The sequence below is a fragment of the Anomaloglossus baeobatrachus genome, chromosome 8, assembly GCF_048569485.1.
Source record: "Anomaloglossus baeobatrachus isolate aAnoBae1 chromosome 8, aAnoBae1.hap1, whole genome shotgun sequence".
NCBI classification, from domain to species: domain Eukaryota; kingdom Metazoa; phylum Chordata; class Amphibia; order Anura; family Aromobatidae; genus Anomaloglossus; species Anomaloglossus baeobatrachus.
In genome coordinates, this window is record NC_134360.1 from 48,171,793 (window position 1) to 48,196,995 (window position 25,203).

Consider the following 25,203-nt stretch of genomic DNA (forward strand, 5'->3'; position numbering starts at 1 on the left):
CACTATGTTATGTTTGTTGGGGAAGGGAGGGTTGGGAGGGGGGTAGAGGCTGGGTAGCCTCCAATGTTTATTTGGTTGTAACTTGTAAAACTTTAATAAAAACATTTAATTAAAAAAAGAAATCTGCACTATGTTGGACATTATAAAGCAGGATTGGAAAGTGTAGCTGTGAATCCAGCACTAGAGTGAAATAAAACACTTACTAGATTGTTGTGAATGTCAGTTATGCTTTTGCTGCTGTGAGGCTCCCTCTTGTGGCCAGAATGGTTTGGACAGAGACCAGGTGTGTTGAGCAATGGGCGTTTCCATTGCTAACTCTCTGCCTATTTAAACCTTGGTCTGCTGGCAGGCTATGCTGGATATCAGTTGTTTTTTGTTCACCAGCCTGCTTCTTCCTGCTCCAGACCACATCTACCCCAGATAAGTGCTTGGCTCTTTATTTGTTGTTTGGTTCTTTTTGCTCTGATCTGAGTTTGTCATTTACTGTGGTTATTGTCAGTGTGTTTGCATGCAGGAATCTTCCCTCTCAGTTGCTTAGCTGGGAAGCTTCCTGCAGCTATGTTTGGAGTATTGCTCCTATAAGTCCATGTGTTTGTTGCTTCTTGAATTTGTAATGGTTCCTGCTTTCTGTTCATTGGTATGACGAGCGCCTGGTATAGGACGGAGTTCAGATCTAGTGATCTGAGGGCTTTTTGTACTATCAGGTTTTTGGATTTTTGCAGGGTTTTTCTCTGGCCACCATCAGTCCCTTTCCTATCCTGTCCTATTTAGTCAGTAGGGACTCACCTTTTGCTAATCCTATCATCTATCTGTGTATTGTGTTTTCTTATATCACCGCAGTCTTTTCATGTGAGGGGCTTGCTATTTTTTATCTATTTTCTGAGGCAGAGAATTATTCATCTTTCCTTCCATTAGGATAGCTAGTTCTCCGGCTGGGTTCGCGGTGCACAGGATGTTAGTTCACCCCTCGGCTACTTCTAGTGTTGATGGTTAGTAAGGGGATGGCGGCCAGATTAGTTGCCAATGCTCTTGTCACCTTTTACCAATGATTTATGGTGGTCTTCCATGGTTCCGGATCATAACACTGTACTATGTTGGATATTATATACCAGGATTGGAAAGTGTAGCTGTGAATCCAGCACTATGGTGAGGTAAAACACTTACTAGATAGCTGCTTTATGTTAGACATTATATAGCAGCATTGAACAGTGTAGCTATGAGTCCAGCACTGGGGTGAGATAAAACACTTACTAGATATCTGTACTATGTTGGATATGATTATAGCAGCATTGAAAAGCGTAGATGTGAATCCAGCACTGGGGTGAGATAAAACACTAGAAAGACATTATAGAGCAGGATTGAAAAGCTGTGAGTTGACATAAAACATTTAATAGGAAGCAGGAGTGCCAAGGAGGACACTATACAGCAATACTAAGTAGTGTGGCTTTGAATCCATCTCTGGAGTGGGATATAAACCTTATAGAAATCAGCAGCATGGGTCTGCCTTTCTCCCATATCCATATATACTTTAATGACTATCTCTAATCCGTTCCCTCTGTGATCTGGCATTTCCTCTTCCTCTTGCTTTGAACAAGATGGTTTTTAGCAGTTTTTCAGAGTAAATCATGAGATCAGGAGGCAAGAACAGAAGAAATGGCTCATAAGTGGAGAAAGCAGATTTCTCAGCTAAAATATATCAGAGTTTCTCATATTTGCTTGTACTGTTGAATTCTGCCAAGTTTTCAGTGATCATTAATATTAATACGAGTATTCGGTATCACATAATGGTTATTGTGTCCTGTGATATTCTGCGTCGCCAAATGATGCTATTAATGTTACAAAGTATCATTCTGCATCACACACAGAACGCAGTTTGTTCCTGTATCTTTTCCTTGCTGTTATTTGTATACATTGTATATATAATTCATTCCTCGCAGCGCTCGTCCTGCAGTCAGTCTATTCTCGGTCCTCTTTTACGTCGTCCTCTTGCAGTTTTTCGTGTTAATAGAGTTGGCAGATGAGGTGATTAAACATGGCTGTGCCCCGGGGCGCCCACTATCAATCCCGCTCTCTGGGCTGACACAATTGCGTGCTTTGTTTTGCATATGAAATTACTGTACGTCCTTGAATCGTCCTCATCTGTCAAGTCAGTAATGATTCTGTCCAGCCGTGTCTTGTCCTGTAGTTTTACATAGCCAGGCAGATTTGCCGTTCAGGACTCTAGGAAAGTTGGGGGACAACCATGTGCCCCCTATGTACAAGAATATAACTACTGTAATGCTGCCCCTATGTACAAGAATATAACTACTATAATACTGCCCCTATGTACAAGAATATAACTACTATAATACTGCCCCTATGTACAAGAATATAACTACTATAATACTGCTCCCTATGTACAAGAATATAACTACTATAATACTGCCCCTATGTACAAGAATATAACTACTATAATACTGCTCCTATGTACAAGAATATAACTACTATAATACTGCTCCTATGTACAAGAATATAACTACTATAATACTGCCTCCTATGTACAAGAATATAACTACTATAATACTGCTCCTATGTACAAGAATAGAACTACTATAATACTGTCCCTATGTACAAGAATATAACTACTATAATACTGCCCCCTATGTACAAGAATATAACTACTATAATACTGCCCTTATGTACAATAATCTAACTACTATAATACTGCCCTTATGAACAAGAATAAAACTGCTCCATGGGGATTCTTAACATAGCATTGACTTTTTATAGTAAACCATTTGTAAGTGACCTTATCTGACCCCTCTAATTACGGTAATTGTATGTGCTGGGCAGGTGAGGAAGACCCTGGACGCCACCATGCAAACTTTGCAGGACATGTTGACGGTCGAGGACTTTGACGTATCTGATGCCTTCCAGCATAGTCGCTCCACTGAGTCCATCAAATCCGCCGCCTCCGAGACCTATATGAGCAAGCTGAACATCTCTAAGAGAAGAGCCAACCAGCAGGAGACGGAGAGCTTCTACTTCTCAGTAAGAGACGCTCCTATCACTGAATGACGCCATCTTCACCCAATGAAGTCTTATGGTCCAATGTAATAGAACAATTAGAAACACGAGTAAAATGATCTAGTAATGGCCCCGAGGAAGGACAAAATTCAATTCATCCAGGTCGTATGCTGTACAGTTACACATGCCAGATCCTGCGCCTGCATAATGTCATATAACCCAGAGATGATATCCAGCACTATAACAGAGGAGCTTAATGTAATATATTCCCAGATGTGATTCATCCAGAATATTCCAATTTAGGAAATAAGTTCCCGGGAAGAGATACCATGAGATTTAAAGATCAATTCCATGCACAATTATTACTGCCCTCTCTGCTGCAGTAATTATACTCAAGTTACACTGTACAGTTACTATAATACTGCTGCTTACATACAAAGATATAACTACTATAATACTGCCCCCTATATACAAGAATATAACTACTATAATACTGTTCCTATATACAAGAATATAATTACTATAATATTGCCCCTATGTACAAGAATATAACTATTATAATACTGCCCCTATGTACAAGAATATAACTACTATAATACTGCTGCCTACATACAAAGATATAACTACTATAATACTGCCCCCTATATACAAGAATATAACCACTATAATACTGCCCCCTATGTACAAGAATATAATTACTATAATATTGCCCCTATGTACAAGAATACAACTACTATAATGCTGCTCCTATGTACAAAAATATAACTATTATAATACTGCCCCCTATGTACAAGAATATAATTACTATAATACTGCTCCTATGTACAAGAATATAACTAGTATAATACTGCCCCTATGTACAAGAATATAACTACTATAATACTGCCTCTATGTACAAGAATATAACTACTATAATACTGCCTCTATGTACAAGAATATAATTACTATAATACTGCGCCTATGTACAAGAATATAACTACTATAATACTGCCTCTATGTACAAGAATATAACTACTATAATACTGCCCTTATGAACAAGAATATAACTACTATAATACTGCTCCTATGTACAAGAATATAACTACTATAATACTGCGCCTATGTACAAGAATATAACTACTATAATACTGCCTCTATGTACAAGAATATAACTACTATAACACTGCCCCCTATGTACAAGAATATAACTACTATAATACTGCCCCCTATGTACAAGAATATAACTACTATAATACTGCTCCTATATACAAGAATATAACTACTATAATACTGCTCCTATGTACAAGAATATAACTACTATAATACTGCCCCTATATACAAGAATATAACTACTATAATACTGCTCCTATGTACCAGAATATAACTACTATAATACTGCTCCCTATGTACAAGAATATAACTACTATAATACTGCTCCTATATACAAGAATATAACTACTATAATACTGCTCCTATGTACAAGAATATAACTACTATAATACTGCCCCTATATACAAGAATATAACTACTATAATACTGCTCCTATGTACCAGAATATAACTACTATAATACTGCTCCTATATACAAGAATATAACTACTATAATACTGGCCCTAATGTATAAGAATATAACTACTATAATACTGCCCCTATGTACAAGAATATAACCACTATAATACTGCCCCTATGTACAAGAATATAACTACTATAATACTGCCCTCTATATATAATATATTTTATGTTTATATTTATTTCAGAAATTTAAGGAATATTTGAATGGCAGTAATCTCATCACCAAGCTACAAGCTAAGCACGATCTTCTGAAGCAAGCACTGGGAGAAGGTAGGAGATGTTGGGTGTATTTACATGTGCAGGTGACTTGTGCTTTTAACTCCTATACTGTATATCTGGCCTGATCTCTGTACCATATAAATAATATGTATATGTTCTTTTGTTTTCAGGAGAGAGAGCAAACTATGGAACCACTAGGTAAGCACTAAATGGATTTTAGTGACCTCAATGATAAATCAATGGGACCGCTGTGTTATGGATTTACATGGCGGTAGTGATCAGTCAGGGTCAGATGTGCTGGGATATGTTTTGCAGTAGTTGCATTGGCTTTGATTTCCTTTAGTTGCCCTGCCATTTATCCTATATTGTGATGGCCCTATCCTCAGTGTAGTTTTAGCTTGCCTTAAAGGAAATCTGTCACCAGGTTTTTGCTCCTCCATCTGAGAGCAGCATAATGTAGAGACAGAGACCCTGATTCCAGCCACATATCACTTACTAAGCTGTTTGCTGTCATTTTGATAAAATTAATTCTCTGCTCCAGATCTAGCAGTTATACAGAGCTCATGAATATGCTGGACTACCTGGCAGCACACTAAGTAGTCCTGTAATGATACTCTCCTGCTGATTTAATCAGTGATTTTATCAAAGCTACACTAAGCAGCCCAGTAAGTGACACATCGCTGGAATCAGGGTCTCTGTCTCTACATTATGCAGCTCTCAGATTTAGGTGGCGAAAACCTGCTGACTGATTCCCTTTAAATATTGCTGTAAATTTTGTTGTAACTTCAGCTTTTACAAAAATGTTCACAACGTTATTGACACATTATTCCATTTCCCCCAGGCCCCCGAGTCTTCCCCCTAAACCTCAGAAAATGAGGAAGCCCAGACCTCGCTCTCTTTATAGCCACATGCTCTTTAATGGGAATATGGAGCAGTTCATCCAGGTACTGGTGGTCGCTGTGTGGGGTCTGAGTCTGCTGCTGCGCCTGTGACTCTCTCAGCACGGCTTCCTCCTCACCTACCGCTCTGCGCTCCTCCTCTCAGCCTCTGTACCTCCTTTCTGACGCTCTCCTATAGGTTTCTGCTTTTGAGGACATGGGGTAGTTACGACAGCGACATCGATGTCATTCCACCAGTGCAGACATTTTCCAGAATCTGTGATACAATGTAGCGCCATATGCATTCCGTGGTTATGTGCTGTAATGTCTCATCTCTCTGATGGCCCGTGAGGGGAGCGCGGCCCTCGGATCAATTCTGTGCAGAGATGCCCGATCTGTGCTGCTCAAAGGCAACAAATCCCGGGAGATGAAATGGAAACCCTTCAGAATAAGTGATGTCCTCAGCAGAAGAGCTTAGAAAATCGTTCCCATCATTATTGCTACGTCCCAGGGGATCGGGGTTATCGTGTTACGTTTAGAGATGAGCAAATTTATTTAATAAGAATCAAATTCATGTAGAATTTTGCAAAATGCAACCAACCCAGAAAATTAGAAAATTTGTACAAATTGCCAGACAATTGCATCAGGCAGAGAAGGCTCACATGACCTCGGGTGCGACTGTGCAGGGTCCCCCTATAATGCACCGAAGTACAGTCATTTAAAGGTGTGGTTCACTTATCTGCAGTAGTGGCCACATCTCTGTAAAACTGATAGGGAAAGCTTTTTCTAAATACCTTGTTTAGCCAATTCTGCCTGTGAGTGGCGCTATTGCAGTCCGCTCATTCCCATGAAGTAACCCCCCCATCCCCCCCGGGCTTCGTGCTCTCTGAGATCCGGTGATGTCACGTCAACGTCTAGTTGACCTGACATCACTGAGCTCGGCCCCAGTCTTCCTGACTGGACTGTGGGCAGTGTTTCACTACTCGGCGTCCTTGACTGCTGAGCGCCGCAAGCAGGAGCAATGCTGGGCTGTGAGGAGCGATGAAACGCCGTCCACAGCCCAGGCACTCAGGAAGACTGGGGCCCACCTTGGTGATGTTGGGTCGACTGAAAGCTGACGTGACATCACCGGATCTCAGTGGTCACGAAGCACAGGGGGATCACTGCATGGGGATGAGCGGATCACAATAGCGCCGCTCAGAGGCAGAATCAGCTGAACAAGGTATTTAGAAAAAGCCTTCCCTATCAGTTATACAGGGATGGGGCGACTATTGCAGAGTAGTGAACCACCCCTTTAAGAAGGACTATCAAAGTCTGTATAAAAGCTGAGGCTGGGAATGCAGCAGCCAATTTGTAGGAATTTGAATAGTGAGAGGACGTCACAGCTCAGCCATCGAGACAGGAAGGGAAAGCCTTAAATCATTGAATAATCATGAAAAATCGTGTGTGACAGCACAACAGGGAAGAACGGTTACCATCCGTTTGCCCATAGCTGGATATGCTGTGGTCACCTTGATATTAGGAAGACTTGTGTTTGTGTAGGTATCAAATACAGTCCTAGGAGACCTTTATAGTGTTACACACTTGTTTTCCAGGAAAGTGGAAGCTTTGCAGGACTTGCGATTCGTGGCTAATCTAATTTGTTGGAGAAATTTGCATTCACTCATCTATAGTTAATATTAAAGGGGTTGGCCACTACTTTTACATTGATGGCCTATCCTTAGGATAGTTCAATTAAGAGGTTCATAGACGAAAACGCTGGGCACTGTTCAAGCAGTAACCCTGGAGGCTCCGTTAAACCATCTCCAATAAAAACAACAAATGCCACAGTTCACAGATGGTTAATATCTTCAGCAGCCAGGCAAAAAAAAATCAAAACAGCCACTGTGGTGCACTTTTAAAGCAAAAACACATGCACAATGCAATGAAAAAAAGATGAAAAGGCACTCACTGGTGAAGCTGTACAAAAATCCTTTATTGGAAACCGGGTTACGGATCAGGGCATCAGGGGAGGGAAAACACACAAACATGTCGGACAACGGCCGTTTCGCGCCCTCTCGGGGTGCTTCCACGGGTCCACACCTGATGCCCTGATTCATAACCCGCTTTCCAATAAAGGATTTTTGTACAGCTTCACCGGTGAGTGCCTTTTCATCTTTTTTTCATTGCTATCCTTAGGATAGGTTATCAATGTCTGATCGGCCAGGGTCCGACACCCCGCACCCCCTCAGTCCCGACAACAGCAACAGGAAATGCTCAGTTCCGGCGCAGCTCCGTCTTCTGATAGCAGCCACGGCTGGGTACTGCACATCCGCTTCCTATTGATTAGAATGTGATTCGGATGTTCAGTACCCGGCTGCGACCGTTATCAGAAGACGGAGCAGCACCGGAACGAAGCATTTCCGGCTGCCTGCTGGTGCCACCGGGACCGAGAACAGCTCATCGGCGGGGGTGAGGGGTGTCAGACCCCGGCCGATCAGACATTGATGACCTATCCTAATGAGAAAGTAGTGGACAATCCCTTTTAAAGGGGGCTTTGATTCGGGTAAGCAGCCTGTACCCTAGAATGATACAATGTATCAGTGCAGGTAAAATGTATTAAAAAAAGGAGCGCAGAAGAGACTTGTGCTGTTGGTGCAATTGGCTCAAGGAGATTGGATACAATTATAATTTTTTCAATACAACTGTAACAAACCCCCAGCTGTGCAAGGGACCTAACAACAGGCAGCAGATATTTCCAGCACAATCAGCCATCACTGTCCTACATTCTGCCGGATGCTCTGTGATGCCGTTTGCTCCAGACATGGAAGACCTAAAAGCCTCTCAGGAGGACGCCGTGTCTCCACAACCGGAGAAGCGTCTTGTGCTGTTAAAAATAACTGCACTACTAAGTAGTCGATCATGCCAAGTCTTGGCGATGCTTTTATTTTTTTGATTCTTTATAAGCTGCCAGTATTAAACTGCAAAAAAAGAAATCCAGTAGTAAATCTGAAATGCTGCCCATCTTGATTTATGTCCATTCATCCGTGTGATGGTGGGAGGGCGAGAGTCCGAAGAGGTTGCTCAGAAATTGACCGCAGGCTTCCAGCTACACCGAGTATTTCAGGAGATGTCTGCTGATTTTGTGGGTTCATCAACCTCTTAGGATAGATATAAATGGCTGGAGCAGGGTCCTTTAGCAGCGAGGAAAATATCAAGGGAGAAGTGTGGTGAACCAGAAGGAGTAAAGCCCCTATACGCATTATGTCACGCTAGGTGTGGGGAAGTACCAAGCGAACGGCGAAAGGGAAGGGAAACCCTGTGTTTAGGGAAAAGGAAGATGGTGACCCCTGACCGACCCTACCGCTAGTCCCCGGGGTCCCTCACCACCCTAGATAGGTTTCGCACCCATGCGCCGAGCCGGATACCTGATCCTAGGTATCCCTAGTGCTGGATCCTAATTAGGGAACAGATGGGATGAGCTCTTTGTCAACCCCACTAAATATTATAGAAGACACCAGGAGGACACACAAGTAGTTCATGCTTTTCCCCCTGTCATTAGATGACTCGCGTAGAAGTTCAGTAGAGATTTCCGCAATGATACCACAGAGGAGTACAAGCCACCTGCTTGCAATCAGAGCTTGAATGAACTGAAAAATATCTCCAGCACCAGTCCAAAGGAAGGAAGGGGTATTTAAACATTAAGAGAACACTGATGATCAACAGCTGGGTGGAAGTCGAGCTCCTGCTGGGTCAAATAGGGGGAGAGCTGTATCCAGCATGAAAGCTTCCTATATTAATGAATACTGACAGCAGGAACAATGGAAAGGCAGGGAGCATTCTGCGCAGCCAAACGCTGTGACCTTCTATTGCCAGAAACCACATGACTGTGACACATTATCATCACTGACAGATGTGTACAGGTAATTGTCAAGAATGTTATTGATCCGTCATGTCTGATTTTGGACTCTCAATCTTTAGTTTTTCTTGAGATAAGCCGTTGTCAAACATGTCTGCTGGCCGTCAGCCATGTAATGTGTATGGGGGGCATTACATAGAAGAATAATCCTAATTCCTGTTAATCCCAGCGCTCTTGTGGTTAGTGGCCGTCGTGATTTTATAGAGTGGGTAAAGTTGAGTCTCCAACAACACTCATTATTTTAGGAGAGGAGTATGCGGCTCATGTCGGAAGTCGCAGAGTTAGGGCTCGTTCAGACAAGCTTTCTAATTCCTGCCTAATATAAAATAATTAGTAGGGTTTCAGCAGCACAGAGTATGTCAGGAGAGGAGTGCACTGATGCTTTCCTCTGTAAGAGTGCGTGTACACAACCACCTTGTATATATTTTGTATGACGCTGTGCCTGGACTCCTGTGCTGGTCCAGGACGGACGCGTTTCGCCCCGCACTGCTGATGGGGGGTGGTATTGACCCCTGTGTCCTTCTTTTGCTCCTGACTCTGCTGACTTCTTCTTTCTTTGTCTCTGTGCCTGTCGCTGATGAATTTGCTGTGTGTTTGTGTATGTTACATCAGAGGACGGAGGAATACTCGCGCCAGGAACCAGGTATTACTCCTTTTCTGTGCAATCCCCTGTGATGTGAGGGTAGCCCCCTGACCATTGACCCAAATGGGGGGCGACTATAGATGTGGCTGATGATCACCCCTGACCTGTGATCTAGTACTGTGCGCATAGCAGTAATGGCAGCAGGATATATTATATATGCACGAATATGGGAAAATGTTCGCTTTCCTCCAGAGGAAACTATAGGATTATTCTGGAGAAATCCACCTTGTCTGTTGCCCTATGCCAGGTCCCAAAAATCACCGGACTGTCAGACCCTCCCATGCCAAACTTTGGCTTTTATTTTTTATATCCGGAAGAATCTGTTGAAATAAGACCAGTTCCACAGCAGCACAGAGTATTTCAAGTGAGGAGTGTGCTGATCTTGTGGGAGGTTATTCACTGAGAAGTGTTAGGGGTACTTTTCACGTTGCGACATCACTACTGCGATATTGTCGGGGTCAAATCAAAAGTGGCGCACATCCGGCCCCGATAACTATGTCGCAACGTGTAAAGCCTAGATGCGCCGATAAACGATCGCAAAAGCGTCGAAAATCTGGATCTGTGTAGCGTCGGACATTTCATAATGTCGCACCAATAGGAGATACGATGTTGTTCCTTGTTCCTGCGGCAGCACACATCGCTGTGTATGAAGCCGCAGGAGCGAGGAACATCTCCTTACCTGCCTCCACCGGCAATGTGGAAGGAAGGAGGTGGGCGGGATGTTTACGTCCCGCTCATCTCCGCCCCTCCGCTTCTATTGGCCGCCTGCCGTGTGACGTCGCTGTGACGCTGCAGGACCCGCCCCCTTAGGAAGGAAGCGGGTCGCCGGCCAGAGCGACGTCGCAGGGCAGGTAAGTGCGTGTGAAGCTGCCATAGCGATAATGTTCACTACGGCAGCTATCACAAGATATCGCATGTGCGACGGGGGCGGGTACTATCGCACTCGGCATCGCTAGCCGATGCTAGCGATGTCGCAGCGTGCAAAGTACCCCTAAGTCTATGTACACACAGTGCGTTTTTTCTGTATTTTTGTTTATGCATTTTTTTAGTGCAGTTTTGTCACAAAACTGCATGCAAGTCCTTATGTGAGCAAAGTCAATGAGAATCCTGACGTTTTGTGCACACGTTGCTTTTTTTCCCCTTGAAGATTTGGTGCAGAACTAAATCTGCAGCATGTCAATTCTATAAGCGTTTTTTTTTTGTTTTTTTTGCAGAATTTTTTCAATCCTCGAATGCATGCATAGAAAATGCATGCAAAAAAAGAGCATCAAAATCGTGTTTTTGGTTTTTTTTTTCCCAAGAGATGCAGATTTGGGGCAGAAACTCCTGCAACGATAAACTCATCATGCGCACATAGCTTTAGGCCCTGTGCGCACTAGAAAATGGAATTTTCTTAAGAAAATTCCGGACCCTCTGAAAGATTAACACACCCGTGGTAAAAAAACGCCGCAAACTGCATGTGATTTGCCGCAGTTTTGCAGTGGGTTGTTACCTGCGTTTTTTGACCATTATCTATGGCAAAAACTGCAGGTACCTGCGGAAAAAAAGTGACATGCAATTCTTTTTGCTGCAGAAAACATGCAGCAATACCTGTTGGTGAAAAAAAAACAGTGTGTGCGCAGCATTTATTTTTTTACCATAGATTTTGCTGGCGAAGGACTGCAGCAAGGTTATAAACATTTTCTGCAGCAAAACCGCGGTAAAAACCGCAGCGTGCGCACAGGGCCTTAATGTCTCCTCAACAGCGCAGAGTATTTCAGGGCAGGATTATGCTGCTGTTGGTTAGGTAGTAAAGGGCAAGGCTGCATGGTGAGCAGCTACTCTACAAGAAATAGGTCCTCACCAAGAACTGACAAAGACTGACTGACCCAGAGTGACTATTCCAGGAGGTGGATGACCAAAACTTGTGAACCGTCCACATTTACCTGCTGAATGTGTTATCTTCCAGGATTCGGGTCAGGCCATCCCGTTAGTGGTGGAGAGCTGCATCAGATACATCAATTTATATGGTGAGTCCGGAGTCCTTGTCATGTGTATCTGTGATCTGAGGACATAGGGAGCAATAAGAGTCAGGTTAATGTGACTTGTCAGGGGTTCACTTACTTTTCTTACACTAAAGACTTAGGCTAAGGGTACTTTACACGCTGCGACATCGCTACCGATATATCGTCGGGTTCACGTCATTAGTGACGCACATCCGGTGTCGTTAGCGAGATCACAGCGTGTGACACCAAGGAGCGACGATCAACGATCGCAAAAACGTCAAAAACCGTTGATCGTTGACACGTCGCTCCTTTTCATAATATTGTTGGTGGTGCATGCCGCTGGTTGTTCGTCGTTGCTGCGGCGTCACAAATCGCTATGTGTGAAGCCGCAGGAACGACGAACATCTCCTTACCTGCGTCCACCGGCAATTAGGAAGGAAGGAGGTGGGCGGCATGTTACGGCCGCACATCTCCACCCCTCCTCTGCTATTGGACGGCCGCTTAGTGACGTCGCAATGACGCCGAACGCACCTCCCCCTTGAAGGAGGGATTGTTCGGCGGTCACAGCGACGTCGCTGAAAAGGTATGTGCGTGTGACGCTGCCGTAGCGATAATGTTCGCTACGGCAGCGATCACCAAATGTCGCACGAACGACGGGGGCGGGTGCTATCACGCACCACATCGCTAGCTATTGGTAGCGATGTCGCAGCGTGTAAAGCACCCTTTAGTCCACATGTCCTATAGTCCTATGTTAGAATGAATCCGTTGGGAAACTGATTTCTGCCAGATCCGTTTTTTTAACATGATAGTCTATGGACAACGGATCCGTTAACTGATTGCTATTTAGCCATCCGTTGTTTTCTTAATAGATCCATTAGAAATGGACGATAAATAGCAATCCATTAACGCATCCGTTGTCCATAGAATTCACATGTTAAATAGCAGATCAAGCCGACATCCATTAATTAACAACGGGCAAAAAAGTTGTGTTTGCAAAACATTTTTGCAAACGGGTCTCTAATGAATCCTATGGATGACTAGAGGACATGTGAGCCCAGCCTTATGGTCATGTCACACACAACGACAGCGACGACGACGTCGCTGCTAAGTCACCATTTTCTGTGACGTAGCAGCGACCTTGCTAGCGATGTCGCTGTGTGTGACATCCAGCAACAACCTGGCCCCTGCTGTGAGGTCGCCGGTCGTTGCTGAATGTCCTGGACCATTTTTTGGACGTTGCTCTCCCGCTGTGAAGCGCACATCGCTGTGTGTGACAGCGAGAGAGCGACGAACTGAAGCGAACAGAGAGCAGGAGCAGGCATCTGGCAGCTGCGGTAAGCTGTAACCAGGGTAAATATCGGGTAAGCAAGCAAAGTGCTTTGCTTGGTTACCCGATATTTACCTTGGTTACTAGCGTCCGCCGCTCTCAGGCTGCCAGTGCCGGCTCCCTGCTTCCTGCACGCATAGCCAGAGTACACATCGGGTAAATAAGCAAAGGTACTCTGGCTACGAGTGCAGGGAGCCAGCGCTAAGCGGTGTGCGCTGGTAACCAAGGTAAATATCGGGTAACCAGCGAAGCATTTTGCTTGGTTACCCGATATTTACCTTAGTTATCAAGCGCAGCATCGCTTCCACGGGTCGCTGGGGGCTGGTCACTGGTCGCTGGTGAGATCTGCCTGTTTGACAGCTCACCAGTGACCATGTAACGACGCCGCAGCGATCCTGATAAGGTCAGATCGCCGTTGTGATCGCTGCTGCGTCGCCACATGTGACCCTAACTATACTTTGTCGTTTCTGATAATTAAAGTTAAGCACCTTCTGTTTTTGCAGGTCTCCAGCAACAAGGAATATTCAGAGTTCCCGGTTCTCAAGTTGAAGTAAATGATATCAAGAATTCTTTTGAAAGAGGTGAGTGACCCTGCCTAGAATAATGTACGGTATCCACACCGGACTTTCTATGACTTCATTCAGAAGTATCTGATAATGTGGTTGTGCAGTATATAGGGGGCAATGAATGGCAGTAACGATATACGGACACTGCATGGACGACTGTACAACACAATCCTCAGGTTTGGCCATTTTTTCCCAATTATTGTTCTGTAAGTACAGTCGAGTAAAAAAGTGTTTATTCAGCCCCCAATTGTGCAAGTTCTCCCACTTATAAAGATGAGATTTGCCTGTAATTGACATCATAGGTGACCACAACTATGAGAGACAAAATGAGAAAACAAATCCAGAAAATCTCTGCATCTGATTTGGCAAGATTATTTTTGCAAATTCTGGTGGAAAATAAGTATTTGGTCAATAACAAAAGTTCATCTCAATATTTTGTTCTATATCCTTTGTTGGCAATGACAGAGGTGAATCGTTTTCTGTAAGTCTTCACAAGGTTGGCACACAGTGTTGGTGGTATGTTGGCCCATTCCTCCATGCAGATCTCCTCTAGAGCAGTGATGTTTTGAGCATGTCGCTGGCAACATGGACTTTCAACTCCATCCAAAGATTTTCTATGGGGTTGAGATCTGAAGACTTGTTAGGCCACTCCGGGACCTTCATATGCTTCTTACGAAGCCACTCCTTCCTTGCCCTGGCAGCGTGCTTGGGATTATCTTCAATGCCCTTATTGATGGAAGGAGATTTGCACTCAAAATCTCATGACACATGGCCCCATTCATTATTTCATATACACGGATCAGTCGTCCTGGTACCTTTGCAGAGAAACAGCCCCAAAGCATGATGTTGCCACCCACATGCTTCACAGTAGGTATGGTGTTCTTTGGATGCAACTCCGTATTCTGTCTCCTCCACACATGACAAGTTTTATTTCTACCAAACAGTTCTACTTTGATTTCATCAGACCATATGACATTCTCCCAATAGTCTTCTGGATAATCCAAATGCTCTCTAGCAAACTTCATACGGGCCTGGACATGTAATGGTTTAATCAGGGGAACACATCTGGCACTGCAGGATCTGAGTCCCTGGCGGTGAAGTGTGTAACTGATGGTAGCCTTTGTAACGGTGGTCCCAACTCTATGGAGGTCATTCACTAGGTCCCCCTGTGTGATTCTGGGATTTTTGCTCACCGTACTTGTGATCATTTTGACCCCACGGGGTGAGATCTTCCGTGGAGCCCCAGATCAAGGAAGATTATCAGTGGTCTTGTATGTCTTCCATTCTCTTATTATTGCTCCCACAGTTGATTTCATCACACCAAGCTGCTTGCTTATTGCAGATTCAGTCTTCCCAGCCTGGTGCAGGGCTACAATTTTGTTTTTGGTGTCCTTCGACAGCTCTTTGGTCTTCACCATAGTGGAGCTTGAAGTGTTACTGAGGTTGTGGACAGGTGTCTTTTAAACTGATAACAAGTTCAAACAGGTGCCATTATTACAGGTAATGAGTGGAGGACAGAGGAGCCTCTTAAAGAAGAAGTTACAGGTCTCTGAGAGCCAGAAATCTTGCTTTTTTTGTAGATGACTAAATACTTAATTTCCACAATAATTTGCAAAAAAAAAAAAAAATCTTGCCAAATCACACGCGGTGATTTTCTGGATTTGTTTTCTCATTTTGTCTCTCATAGTTGTAGTCACCTATGATGTCAGTTACAGGCCGACTTCATCTTTTTAAGTGGAGAACTTGCACAATTGGTGGCTGATTAAATACTTTTTTTTCCCCACTGTATATAGTAATAATTATGTAATGACATTATTTTTTCACCTTTTTCAAGATCTCTGCTTGTTGTCCGTTGACGTTCTTGCGCTAACAAGCCTCAGAAGGCTTTGATACAATGTATCAGACTGAATGGTTTACCTAGAGACACAAATCTTTCTCTCCTGACTTCCGGAATTGTAACAAACAGATCTGAAAACTCAGGACAAGGTCCGGGACCTAGGACTTTGTGACCTGAGTGGAAACATGTTTGTTTGTTTTTTTTAATTTATCAAGGGAACATTTTAAAAATAGTCAGATATTAAAACACAGAAGCGGAATTTATCTTTCTGGTATGAAAAAGTTGCAAAATTTAAAGGGAACCTGTCAGCAGAAATTTTGCCCTAAACCTAAAAGTTTTCCCTTCTGCAGCTCCTGGGCTGCATTCTAGCAAGCTTCCTATAGTTATTCTGCCCCCTTTTATTTCAAATCTGTTTTATTGATGAAACTGTTGTCAACATACAAACATATCATTTGTGCAATTACAATACATAAACATCATTTTCTCAATGCCGGGATAACATCCAGAAATTGTTACATTACTAAATTTTTTGGAATTCTTCAAATTATCTTTGTGCTATTACCATACAACCACTTATAAATTATAGGCCAAAATTCCCACTTCTTTTGACTTCCCGTATCCTAATATACTCATTCTCCTTGTATGTCTATTGTCTTATGAATTATTGATAAATCTTTTCATATAAAAAATGAAACTAGAAAAATGCAGATTAATGTTCAGAAAAGGGGGGCGTGGCCTGCTTGCTAATGGCACCGGTCACCTAGCTGCTGAGCTCCAGCCACCTCGACTCCTAACCGGCTCACTGCGGCTCACCAGTGGCACCAATCTCTCTGCACACGGGGGGAAAGTGCTGCGGAGGTACCCAGGAACGTGGCATGCCAAGGGGAAAGTCCCAGAAGAAGCCGTCCCCGGCAAAAGTTACAGACTTCTTCTCCAGCACGGGACGAGGGAAAATGGCAGCAGCATCCTCCTCCACAGCTTCCTCACGCTCATCCAGGAGGGGATCCACAGCAGGCCCAGACTTGGACACAGACGCTGCAGATATACCGCTTACCAAAGGTACCATGCAGAAACTGCTCAGTGCCCTCCGCTCATCACTGCAGCAGGATTGGAAAGATATGGTGGCTGAGCTGAGGGGAGATATCACTGCCATAGGCAGTCGCACAGCACACATTGAAACTAAAATGCAGGAGCTGACAAAGTCACACAATAGCCTCATTGATGCCAATGCAGCACTGGAGGAACAAGTGCAAAAGCTGCATACCAAGGTCTTGGATTTAGAGGACAGGTCCCGCAGAAACAACATAAGAATCAGAGGAATTCCAGAGGCCATACCAGACAAGGGGCTGCAGAGCTTTCTAGGCTCCTTGCTGCAGGAGCTGCTCCCAGACCTGTCTGCAACTGATTTCCTGGTGGACAGAATACACAGAGTCCCTAAGCCTAAATCCCTCAGTGCTGATGCCCCCCGGGACACTTTGGCTCGCCTGCACTTTTACAAGACCAAAGAAGCCCTGCTGCAAGCCCTGAGAAGGAGGCCGCCTCTGTCTGAGCAATTCCAGCACCTGTCCATTTTTCCGGATCTGTCTGCAGGAACCCTGGCAAAAAGGAGGGAATTTGCCCCTTATACCAAAATTCTCAGGGATGAAGCTATATCCTATAGATGGGGTTTCCCTGTAAAGATCCTGCTTTTCCGTGCAGGAAACACCCACGTCTGCCATTCCCCACAACAGTTGGCAAAGCTCCTATCCTCATGGAACATGGCAAATCTCCCGGCCAGATCTCCAAGAGCCACAGGATCATCCCAAAGGGATAAAGTGAATGAAGATTGGTCCGTCGCGTGAGTTATGTGATATGTCTGAGTCGCGGCTGAGACTTAGTTGCTACTTTTAAGGTCCGCTGGTTCTGTTCAACCAGGACCCTGAGCCCCCATGGCGGTACATTTCCACCATACCGCAGGCCCCCTTTTTGGGCTTTTTTCTATGTGGACTGATGCTCCCTACATCAGTAATGTTAGTGATGTTAATGTTGTCAGTGTTACCTCTTTCCTGGCTAACCTTCCTTTCTCCCCCCGCAGCTCTAGGCAAGAGACTTTTTTTCATGTACAATGGTATTGAACTGTATGTCTATAAATGTTAGGGGCCTGAACTCGCCGGCCAAGAGATCCATGTTTTGGCGGGAAGTGGTTAAATCCAAATGTGACGTGATTTGTGGTCAAGAGTCTCATCTCCTCCAGGAGGACTCGCACAGGTTAAATAATGCTAAATTTCCTTTCATACTGCTGGCTTGTGGGAAAAAAAAAAAGGCTGGAGTATTCATTTGTGTAAAAAATACTGTTGCGTTCACACTACATTCCCAACATTTAGACCCTGAAGGTAGATACGCCATTATTAATTGCTCCATAAATGGCTCTAAGTATACTATTGCAACCCTTTACGCCCCCAACTCTGGTCAGATCAGCTTTCTGCGGAGGTTTCTTTCCAAGCTTTCATCCGTTACAGAGGGTAAGCAAATAATCTGCGGGGATTTTAACATGTTAATGTCCAGCACTCTGGATTGCTCCAATACTGCTGTAAAGAGGAAGGAAATGAGCACAATAATTTCAGAAAGGCATCTCCATGATATATGGAGATACCAACATGCAAATGAGAGGGACTACACATTCTTCTCACCTCGGTTCACCTCATACAGCAGATTGGACTACTTTCTGGTTGAAAGCTCACTTATTATGGATTGCTCAGATTCAAAAATTGGACTTATAGCTTGGTCGGACCATGCCCCCATATACCTGACAGTCCAGGAGCAAAGCCGCACGCCCGTTTTTACCCGGTGGCGCATGAATGACTCCCTCCTGGCCTGTAGACAAATCTCTGAGGAGTTGCAGGCCGACCTCGCAGAGTTTTTTAAATTTAATGACAACAAGGAGGTGACAGAGGAAACGCTATGGTCTGCACACAAGGCCTTTATTAGGGGGTCATTCATCAAAATTGCCACTAGGGAGAAAAGGAGGCGTCAGGCAACTTCCAAAGCTCTACTGTCCCACATAGCGCTTTTAGAAGCCCACAATAAATCTGCCCCAAACATGTCAACATCTGACGAACTCAGGAAACTAAGAACACAGCTCCGCCAATTGCTGATGGTAGACTATGAGAAAAATTTAAGATCCCTCAAACAGCGGTACTATATGATGGGTGACAGGGCGGGTGCCTTACTAGCCAGGAGGGTTAAAAAACGAGAAATGCAAAACAAAATTGAATACCTCGTGACGGGTTCTAATGCCACAATACGCAACCCAACGGAAATAGCCAATGCATTCGCTGATTTTTATCAGTCTCTCTACAACCTTAAAAATGACCCCACTGCCCCAAAGCCTACCCAATCGGCAATTAATTCCTTCTTAAACAATATTAATCTTCCTCGGTTATCTACAGTACATCTAGAGCAACTAAATTCCCCTTTCTCCCTGGAAGAGGTTCGCCAGGCGGTGATCACAGCCAAAAGAAATTCAGCTCCAGGCCCAGACGGCCTCACTAACTCCTATTATAGGCAATTCACTGAAACCCTGTCTCCTTTCCTCCTGAGACTTTTCTCCTCTTGGCGAACCACAGCAGATATTTCACCAAATAATCTAGAGGCCATTATAACTACCCTGCCAAAGCCAGGAAAACCCCCTACATCACCAGGAAACTTCAGGCCAATATCCCTCCTAAACTGCGACTTAAAATTATACGCCAAAATAATCTCAGCTAGAATACATAAAGTCCTTCCATCACTGATTTCCCCGGATCAAGTGGGGTTTGTGGCGGGGAGGCAGGCGAAAGATGGGACGAGACGTATGCTGGACCTGATTGCGGTGGCTGAGGGGAGGAAAATCCCCAGTGTATTCCTGTCCTTGGACGCAGAGAAGGCGTTTGACAGGGTGCACTGGGGATATCTGAAATCTGTACTGGCCAAGTTTGGATTTGAAGGCCCCATACTTACCGCCATAATGGCACTATACTCTAACCCTAACGCCAAAGTTCTGGCATCCGGATTTATATCTCGGAGTTTTGAATTATCCAATGGGACACGCCAGGGGTGTCCGCTCTCCCCTATCATCTATGCCCTTGCTATAGAGCCTCTGGCGCAGACTATCCGTGAATGCCCTCGGATCTCGGGGATTCGAGTGGGGAGTACAAACCATGTGATCAGTCTATATGCGGATGATGTGATTTTATCCTGCACTAATGTAGAGGTGTCCCTAAAACACGTAATGGAGATCCTGTCCTCCTTCGCTCAAGTCTCGTATTACAAGCTTAATATTACCAAGTCCTTAATTTTTCCGCTCTTCCTGCCCGCCTCAACTAGAGCCACTCTTTCTCATCTTTACCCTTTCAAATGGGAAGACGAGGGTATCCCCTACCTGGGTATTATACTGGCCCCGCTACACTCCGTGATCCGGAAAAATCTGCTGACCCTGCACACCTCACTGGATAGAGAACTTACTCGCCTTTCTCTTCTCCCGCTCTCTTGGGTGGCGAGAATGCAGACCTTTAAAATGATCTGCCTCCCAAAAATTATCTACTTACTTCGGTGCCTGCCCCTAACAATTCCGCAACGGTATCTCACCAAAATTCATTCGCTAATGAGTAAATTTATATGGGCTGGGAAAAAACCTAGAATAGCCCTGAGATGCATGCATGCCCCGTTAAGTGGTGGAGGAATGGGTATTCCTAATATTCTAACATACCACAGAGCCGCTATCCTGGAACCGGCTCGAGATTGGTGGAGGAATGATTCAGACTTAAGATGGTTACAGATTGAGTACACCTGGGCACAGGTCCACTCCCCTAAACAATTCATAGACTCCCTGCTCCTAACCCCTTCGCCCCCCGGCGATCTTCTACCCACCACAGCAGCTCTAAAGAAAGCTTGGTCCTTGTGGAGCAAGCCAGTGTCACATGCTTTAGGTCCCAGCATTCCCCTTAGATCGCTAGAAGCCTTCATTCCGAACTTGAATCTTGCCGCCTGGACACGTGGAGGTCCAATCACCCTAGCAGATCTCTATAGAGAAGGCGTCCTACTCCCGTACTCAGAAATGTGTGATAAATTTAACTTTCCCCGACACAGTCTATTCCAGTTTTTTCAAATACGTCACTTTCTTCAGTCCGCTCCTCATCTCCCGGCTCCCACGACAGCTGACCACGCCTCAATTAAAAAATTCTTTCAAAATATCAAAATCAAAGGCCTTTCATATATCCATAATATGCTAAACTCCCCACAACCGGACAAACAATTGCCGTATATGCTCAAATGGGAAAAAGATCTAGCTTCTCCGCTTCCGCCGCAAGAATGGTTCGCGGCCTCAAAATGGATCCACAAGTTCTCTTCTTGTCTCAATCATATAGAGCAATTAAAAAAGGTTCATCTGAGGTGGTACAACTCCCCTACTAAACTGGCTTCTTTTTCCCCACATGTGTCACCACTGTGCTGGAGGGGCTGCAACCACAGGGGCACCTTATGTCATATGTGGTGGTTTTGCCCTAAGTTATCTAACTTCTGGCAGGAGGTGTTCAATCTAATCCATGAGGTTACTAGTCTCCGCCTTTCTCCAAACCCAACCTTAGCGGTGCTACACATTGGCTTAGATGGGATCCCGGATCTTTTAAAAAACATCATTTCTCACATTCTCATAGCTGGCAGGTACTGTGTGGCATACAAGTGGAGGTCGGTGATCCCCCCTACAAAAAGAGATCTAATTGAGAGGATCAACCTACACTGGCTATACGAAACCAACTTGGCCCCCAACCTAGAGAAGAGAACGGCGAGACTTAAACAATGGCACCCGTGGGCCACTTCCCTTTATGCAACGGCCCTCCCCCAGATACCGACACCTACACCATAAATAAATTGATTATGCCTAAGAATGTCTTGTAGAGCTGCTTCCCCCACCCCCTCTCTTTCCCCCCTCCCTCCCTGCTCCTATGTTCAGGTTGTTGTTGTAAGGGGTATTTAATGTCCCAGATTGATATTCTGATAATGGCTCGAGGCTATTCCACCTCTTGCTACTCAATGCTCCTGTTCTTGATGTTGTTGTATGAGAAGTTTGTAATTTTCTGAAAACTCAATAAAAACCTTTATGATAAAAAAAAAAAAAATGTTCAGAAAAGAAAGAAAGAAGATTCTGCCCCCATTTAGATCAAAATAAATAGTTTATAAAGTGGTACCTTTTCAGTTTCAAAATCTTGTTAATTCTACCACGGGGGCGGGCTGTCTGTTGTCCGTTACTGTCCCTCCTGCCGCTTTAGGCCGTCCCCCAACGCTCATTTACATACCTCAGGACGCCGCCCAGTGCGTCCGAGGTCTCGCGTATGCGCTGTGCCACTGTAGCGGGACTGTGCACAGTTGGACCGCTGGTGACGTTGCGCTTGCACGAGATTATGGGCGGCGCTGTGATTTTCATCAGCAAGCTCCCGCCCATAATCTCGTGCCCGCGCTTTCCCCTCTGCCTCCACCGTTCTGCGCACGCCCTGGCCAGATGATCGGTGGTGTCCTGCTCCACTCCTCCCATCTATTTCCTGCTCCAGGGCTAGATGGGAAATAGGTGACGTTGGGTCATCTGGCCAGGGCATGTGCAGAACGGTGGAGGCAGAGGGGAAAGCGCGGGCACGAGATTATGGGCGGGAGCTTGCTGATGAAAATCACAGCACCACCCATAATCTCGTGCCTGCGCAACGTCACCAGCGGTCCCACTGTGCACAGTCCCACTACAGTGGCACGGCGCATGTGCGAGACCTCGGACGCACTGGGCGGCGTCCTGAGGTATGTAAATGAGCGTTGGGGGACGGCCTAAAGCGGCAGGAGGGACAGTAACGGACAGCAGACAGCCCGCCCCCATGGTAGAATTAACAAGATTTTCAAACTGAAAGGTACCGCTTTATAAACTATTTATTTTGATCTAAAAGGGGGCAGAATAACAATAGGAACTTTGTTAGAATGCAGCCCACGAGCTGCAGAAGGGGAAACTTTTTAGGTTTAGGGCAAAATTTCTGCTGACAGGTTCCCTTTAAGAGAAGGGAAATGGTGTGCACCACATTTTTTGCACTTTTTTTCATATTTGGGCTTAGAACAGCAGCAAATAAAACGACCATGTAACAAGTTCACTGCAGCGGCATCTGTAGCTCACAGCTGGTGTAGATTTTATTTTCTGGCACAGGGCAGCCCATCCATGTGCCATTTAATAGCCTTGGCGCACCGTACACCAGCAGGCTGGTGGCTGGCTTTTCTGTATTATCTCTGTTGCAAAGCAATGGCTAAAGGTTAGCCATTTAAAGGAGTGCCTACGTAATGGCTTTTTTTTTTTTTGCCAAAGTTTCCTAAAACTTTGTGGCAAAAACAAGGAAATGTATTAATAAACACTTTGGTCTGATTGGTGTCTGAAGTTGTGGTTTTCTATTTGTTCAGGAGAGGATCCGCTGGTGGAAGATCACAGCGAGCGTGATATAAACTCCGTGGCGGGGGTCCTAAAGTTGTATTTCCGGGGTCTGGAGAATCCGCTGTTTCCCAAAGAAAGGTTTCAAGATTTGATGTCTACGATCAGTGAGTATTCCTGGGGCCGAGGCTACACTGTAAATCTGCGGGGTGCAGCCTGTGTATGGAGCAGGTCAGACTTTTGTATTCATATATACTGTATTTTCCGGATTGTAAGATGCACTTTTTCCCCCCAGAACTGGGAGTAAAATGGGGGTGCGTCTTACAATACGGATATGGCTTACTAGGGTGGTGGTGGTGGAGCTGCGTCATAGGAGGCAGGGTCGGCGATACTGAGGGTGTCACTGCAGTGTTGTGGCGGCAGCGGGTGCCTGATCTGACTGCGGGCTCTATTGAATCGCTCGCGGTTGACGCGATAAACTTCAAGAAAATGACTGTGGATTGGCCGTGTGGGCAGTTTGACATGGTGGACTTTAAAAAAAAAAAATGTCCCGGAGACCTTTTTGCGCATGCAACGCCTCCGCAATCATTTTTTTGAGGTCCATCACGTCAACCGGGGGCGATTCAATGGAGTCTGCAGTCAGATCAGGAGCCCACTGCCGCAGCGACACCCCATCCTGTGACCCTCCTGAGTCCACCACTGCAGTGACACCCCCGCAGCACGCCAGCAGATCAGTGGCAACCACCGGTGCGACACCCCCAAGGCAGCAGTATTGCTGACCCTCCGTCCACTGACCCTACTGAGCAGCAACACCCCCTCCTCCGAGCCCTCAGCATGGCCGACCCTGCTTTATGTGATCTTCCTGAGCTGCTCCACCAACCCCGCTCCCCCCGATGAGCATTAGGATTAAGGCACACTACGATTATAAGATGGACCCTCATTTTAACAATAAAAATTATTTTTTCCTATTTTCATCCTCTAAATTTAGGGTGTGTCTAAAGCGGGCTTTACACGCTACATTATATCTAACGATTTAATGATAGGTCACACTCCAGACCTAAATTATAATTTACTAGAGACCACTGTATTATAAATAATCCAAAGAAAGAGTGGTGCAAATCCGATTAATTAAAATACACAATCTTTATTATTCATTTTAAAATAATTTACAATAATTCACAACAAGAGTCCTCTTTGAGGGGAGTAGTACCGTATACAACTTAATTAATGTTGATTTATTATGCACTAATACAGTTTTTTGCATAATGTATTTACTCACAGTCTTAGTATTATATTACTGGTGGTGTCTTTAGGTTAGTAACCATAGTTTCCACTAGATGTCAATAACCCTCCATGCAATACTCCAAACCAATAATGACCAATTGTCGTGATGGTACTGCAACACCAACAGTCCCTACGCGCGTTTCACCTCTTCATCAGGGGACGTATAGATGGTTATTGACATCTAGTGGATACTATGGTTACTAACCTAAAGACAACACCAGTAATATAATACTAAGACTGTGAGTATAAGGTTGTCACTAAATGTGAATTTATTTAATTGTGTTATCCCACATGCAGACAGCTACTGCTGTTAATTACAACTATTCTGACACTGAAATTGATATTTGATTTTGTTATGCACAGTATTTAATCATGAACATACATTATGCAAAAAACTGTATTAGTGCATAATAAATCAACATTAATTAAGTTGTATACGGTACTGCTCACCTCAAAGAGGACTCTTGTGTGAAATATTGTAAATTATTTTAAAATGAATAATAATAAAGATTGTGTATTTTAATTAATCGGATTTGCACCACTCTTTCTTTGGAATATATCTAATGATGTGTCGGCGGGGTCACGTCGTAAGTGACGCACAT

At 44.5% G+C, this 25,203-nt stretch overlaps 1 protein-coding gene across 2 annotated transcripts in view; it reads left to right on the forward strand.

Moving 5' to 3' along the window:
• The window catches only part of SRGAP3 (SLIT-ROBO Rho GTPase activating protein 3), a 143,324-nt gene that overhangs the window by 103,698 nt on the left and 14,423 nt on the right, over positions 1-25,203 (forward strand). Inside the window, exons 9-15 of one of the 2 annotated variants that reach the window (XM_075321585.1) lie at positions 2,833-3,030; positions 4,742-4,826; positions 4,946-4,973; positions 5,617-5,719; positions 12,143-12,203; positions 14,010-14,087; positions 23,350-23,484. In XM_075321585.1, the coding sequence (XP_075177700.1) occupies positions 2,833-3,030; positions 4,742-4,826; positions 4,946-4,973; positions 5,617-5,719; positions 12,143-12,203; positions 14,010-14,087; positions 23,350-23,484 (688 nt within the window). Of the gene's footprint in view, positions 1-2,832; positions 3,031-4,741; positions 4,827-4,945; positions 4,974-5,616; positions 5,720-10,163; positions 10,195-12,142; positions 12,204-14,009; positions 14,088-23,349; positions 23,485-25,203 lie in introns of both variants that reach the window. The other variant, XM_075321586.1, reaches the window with a different exon arrangement.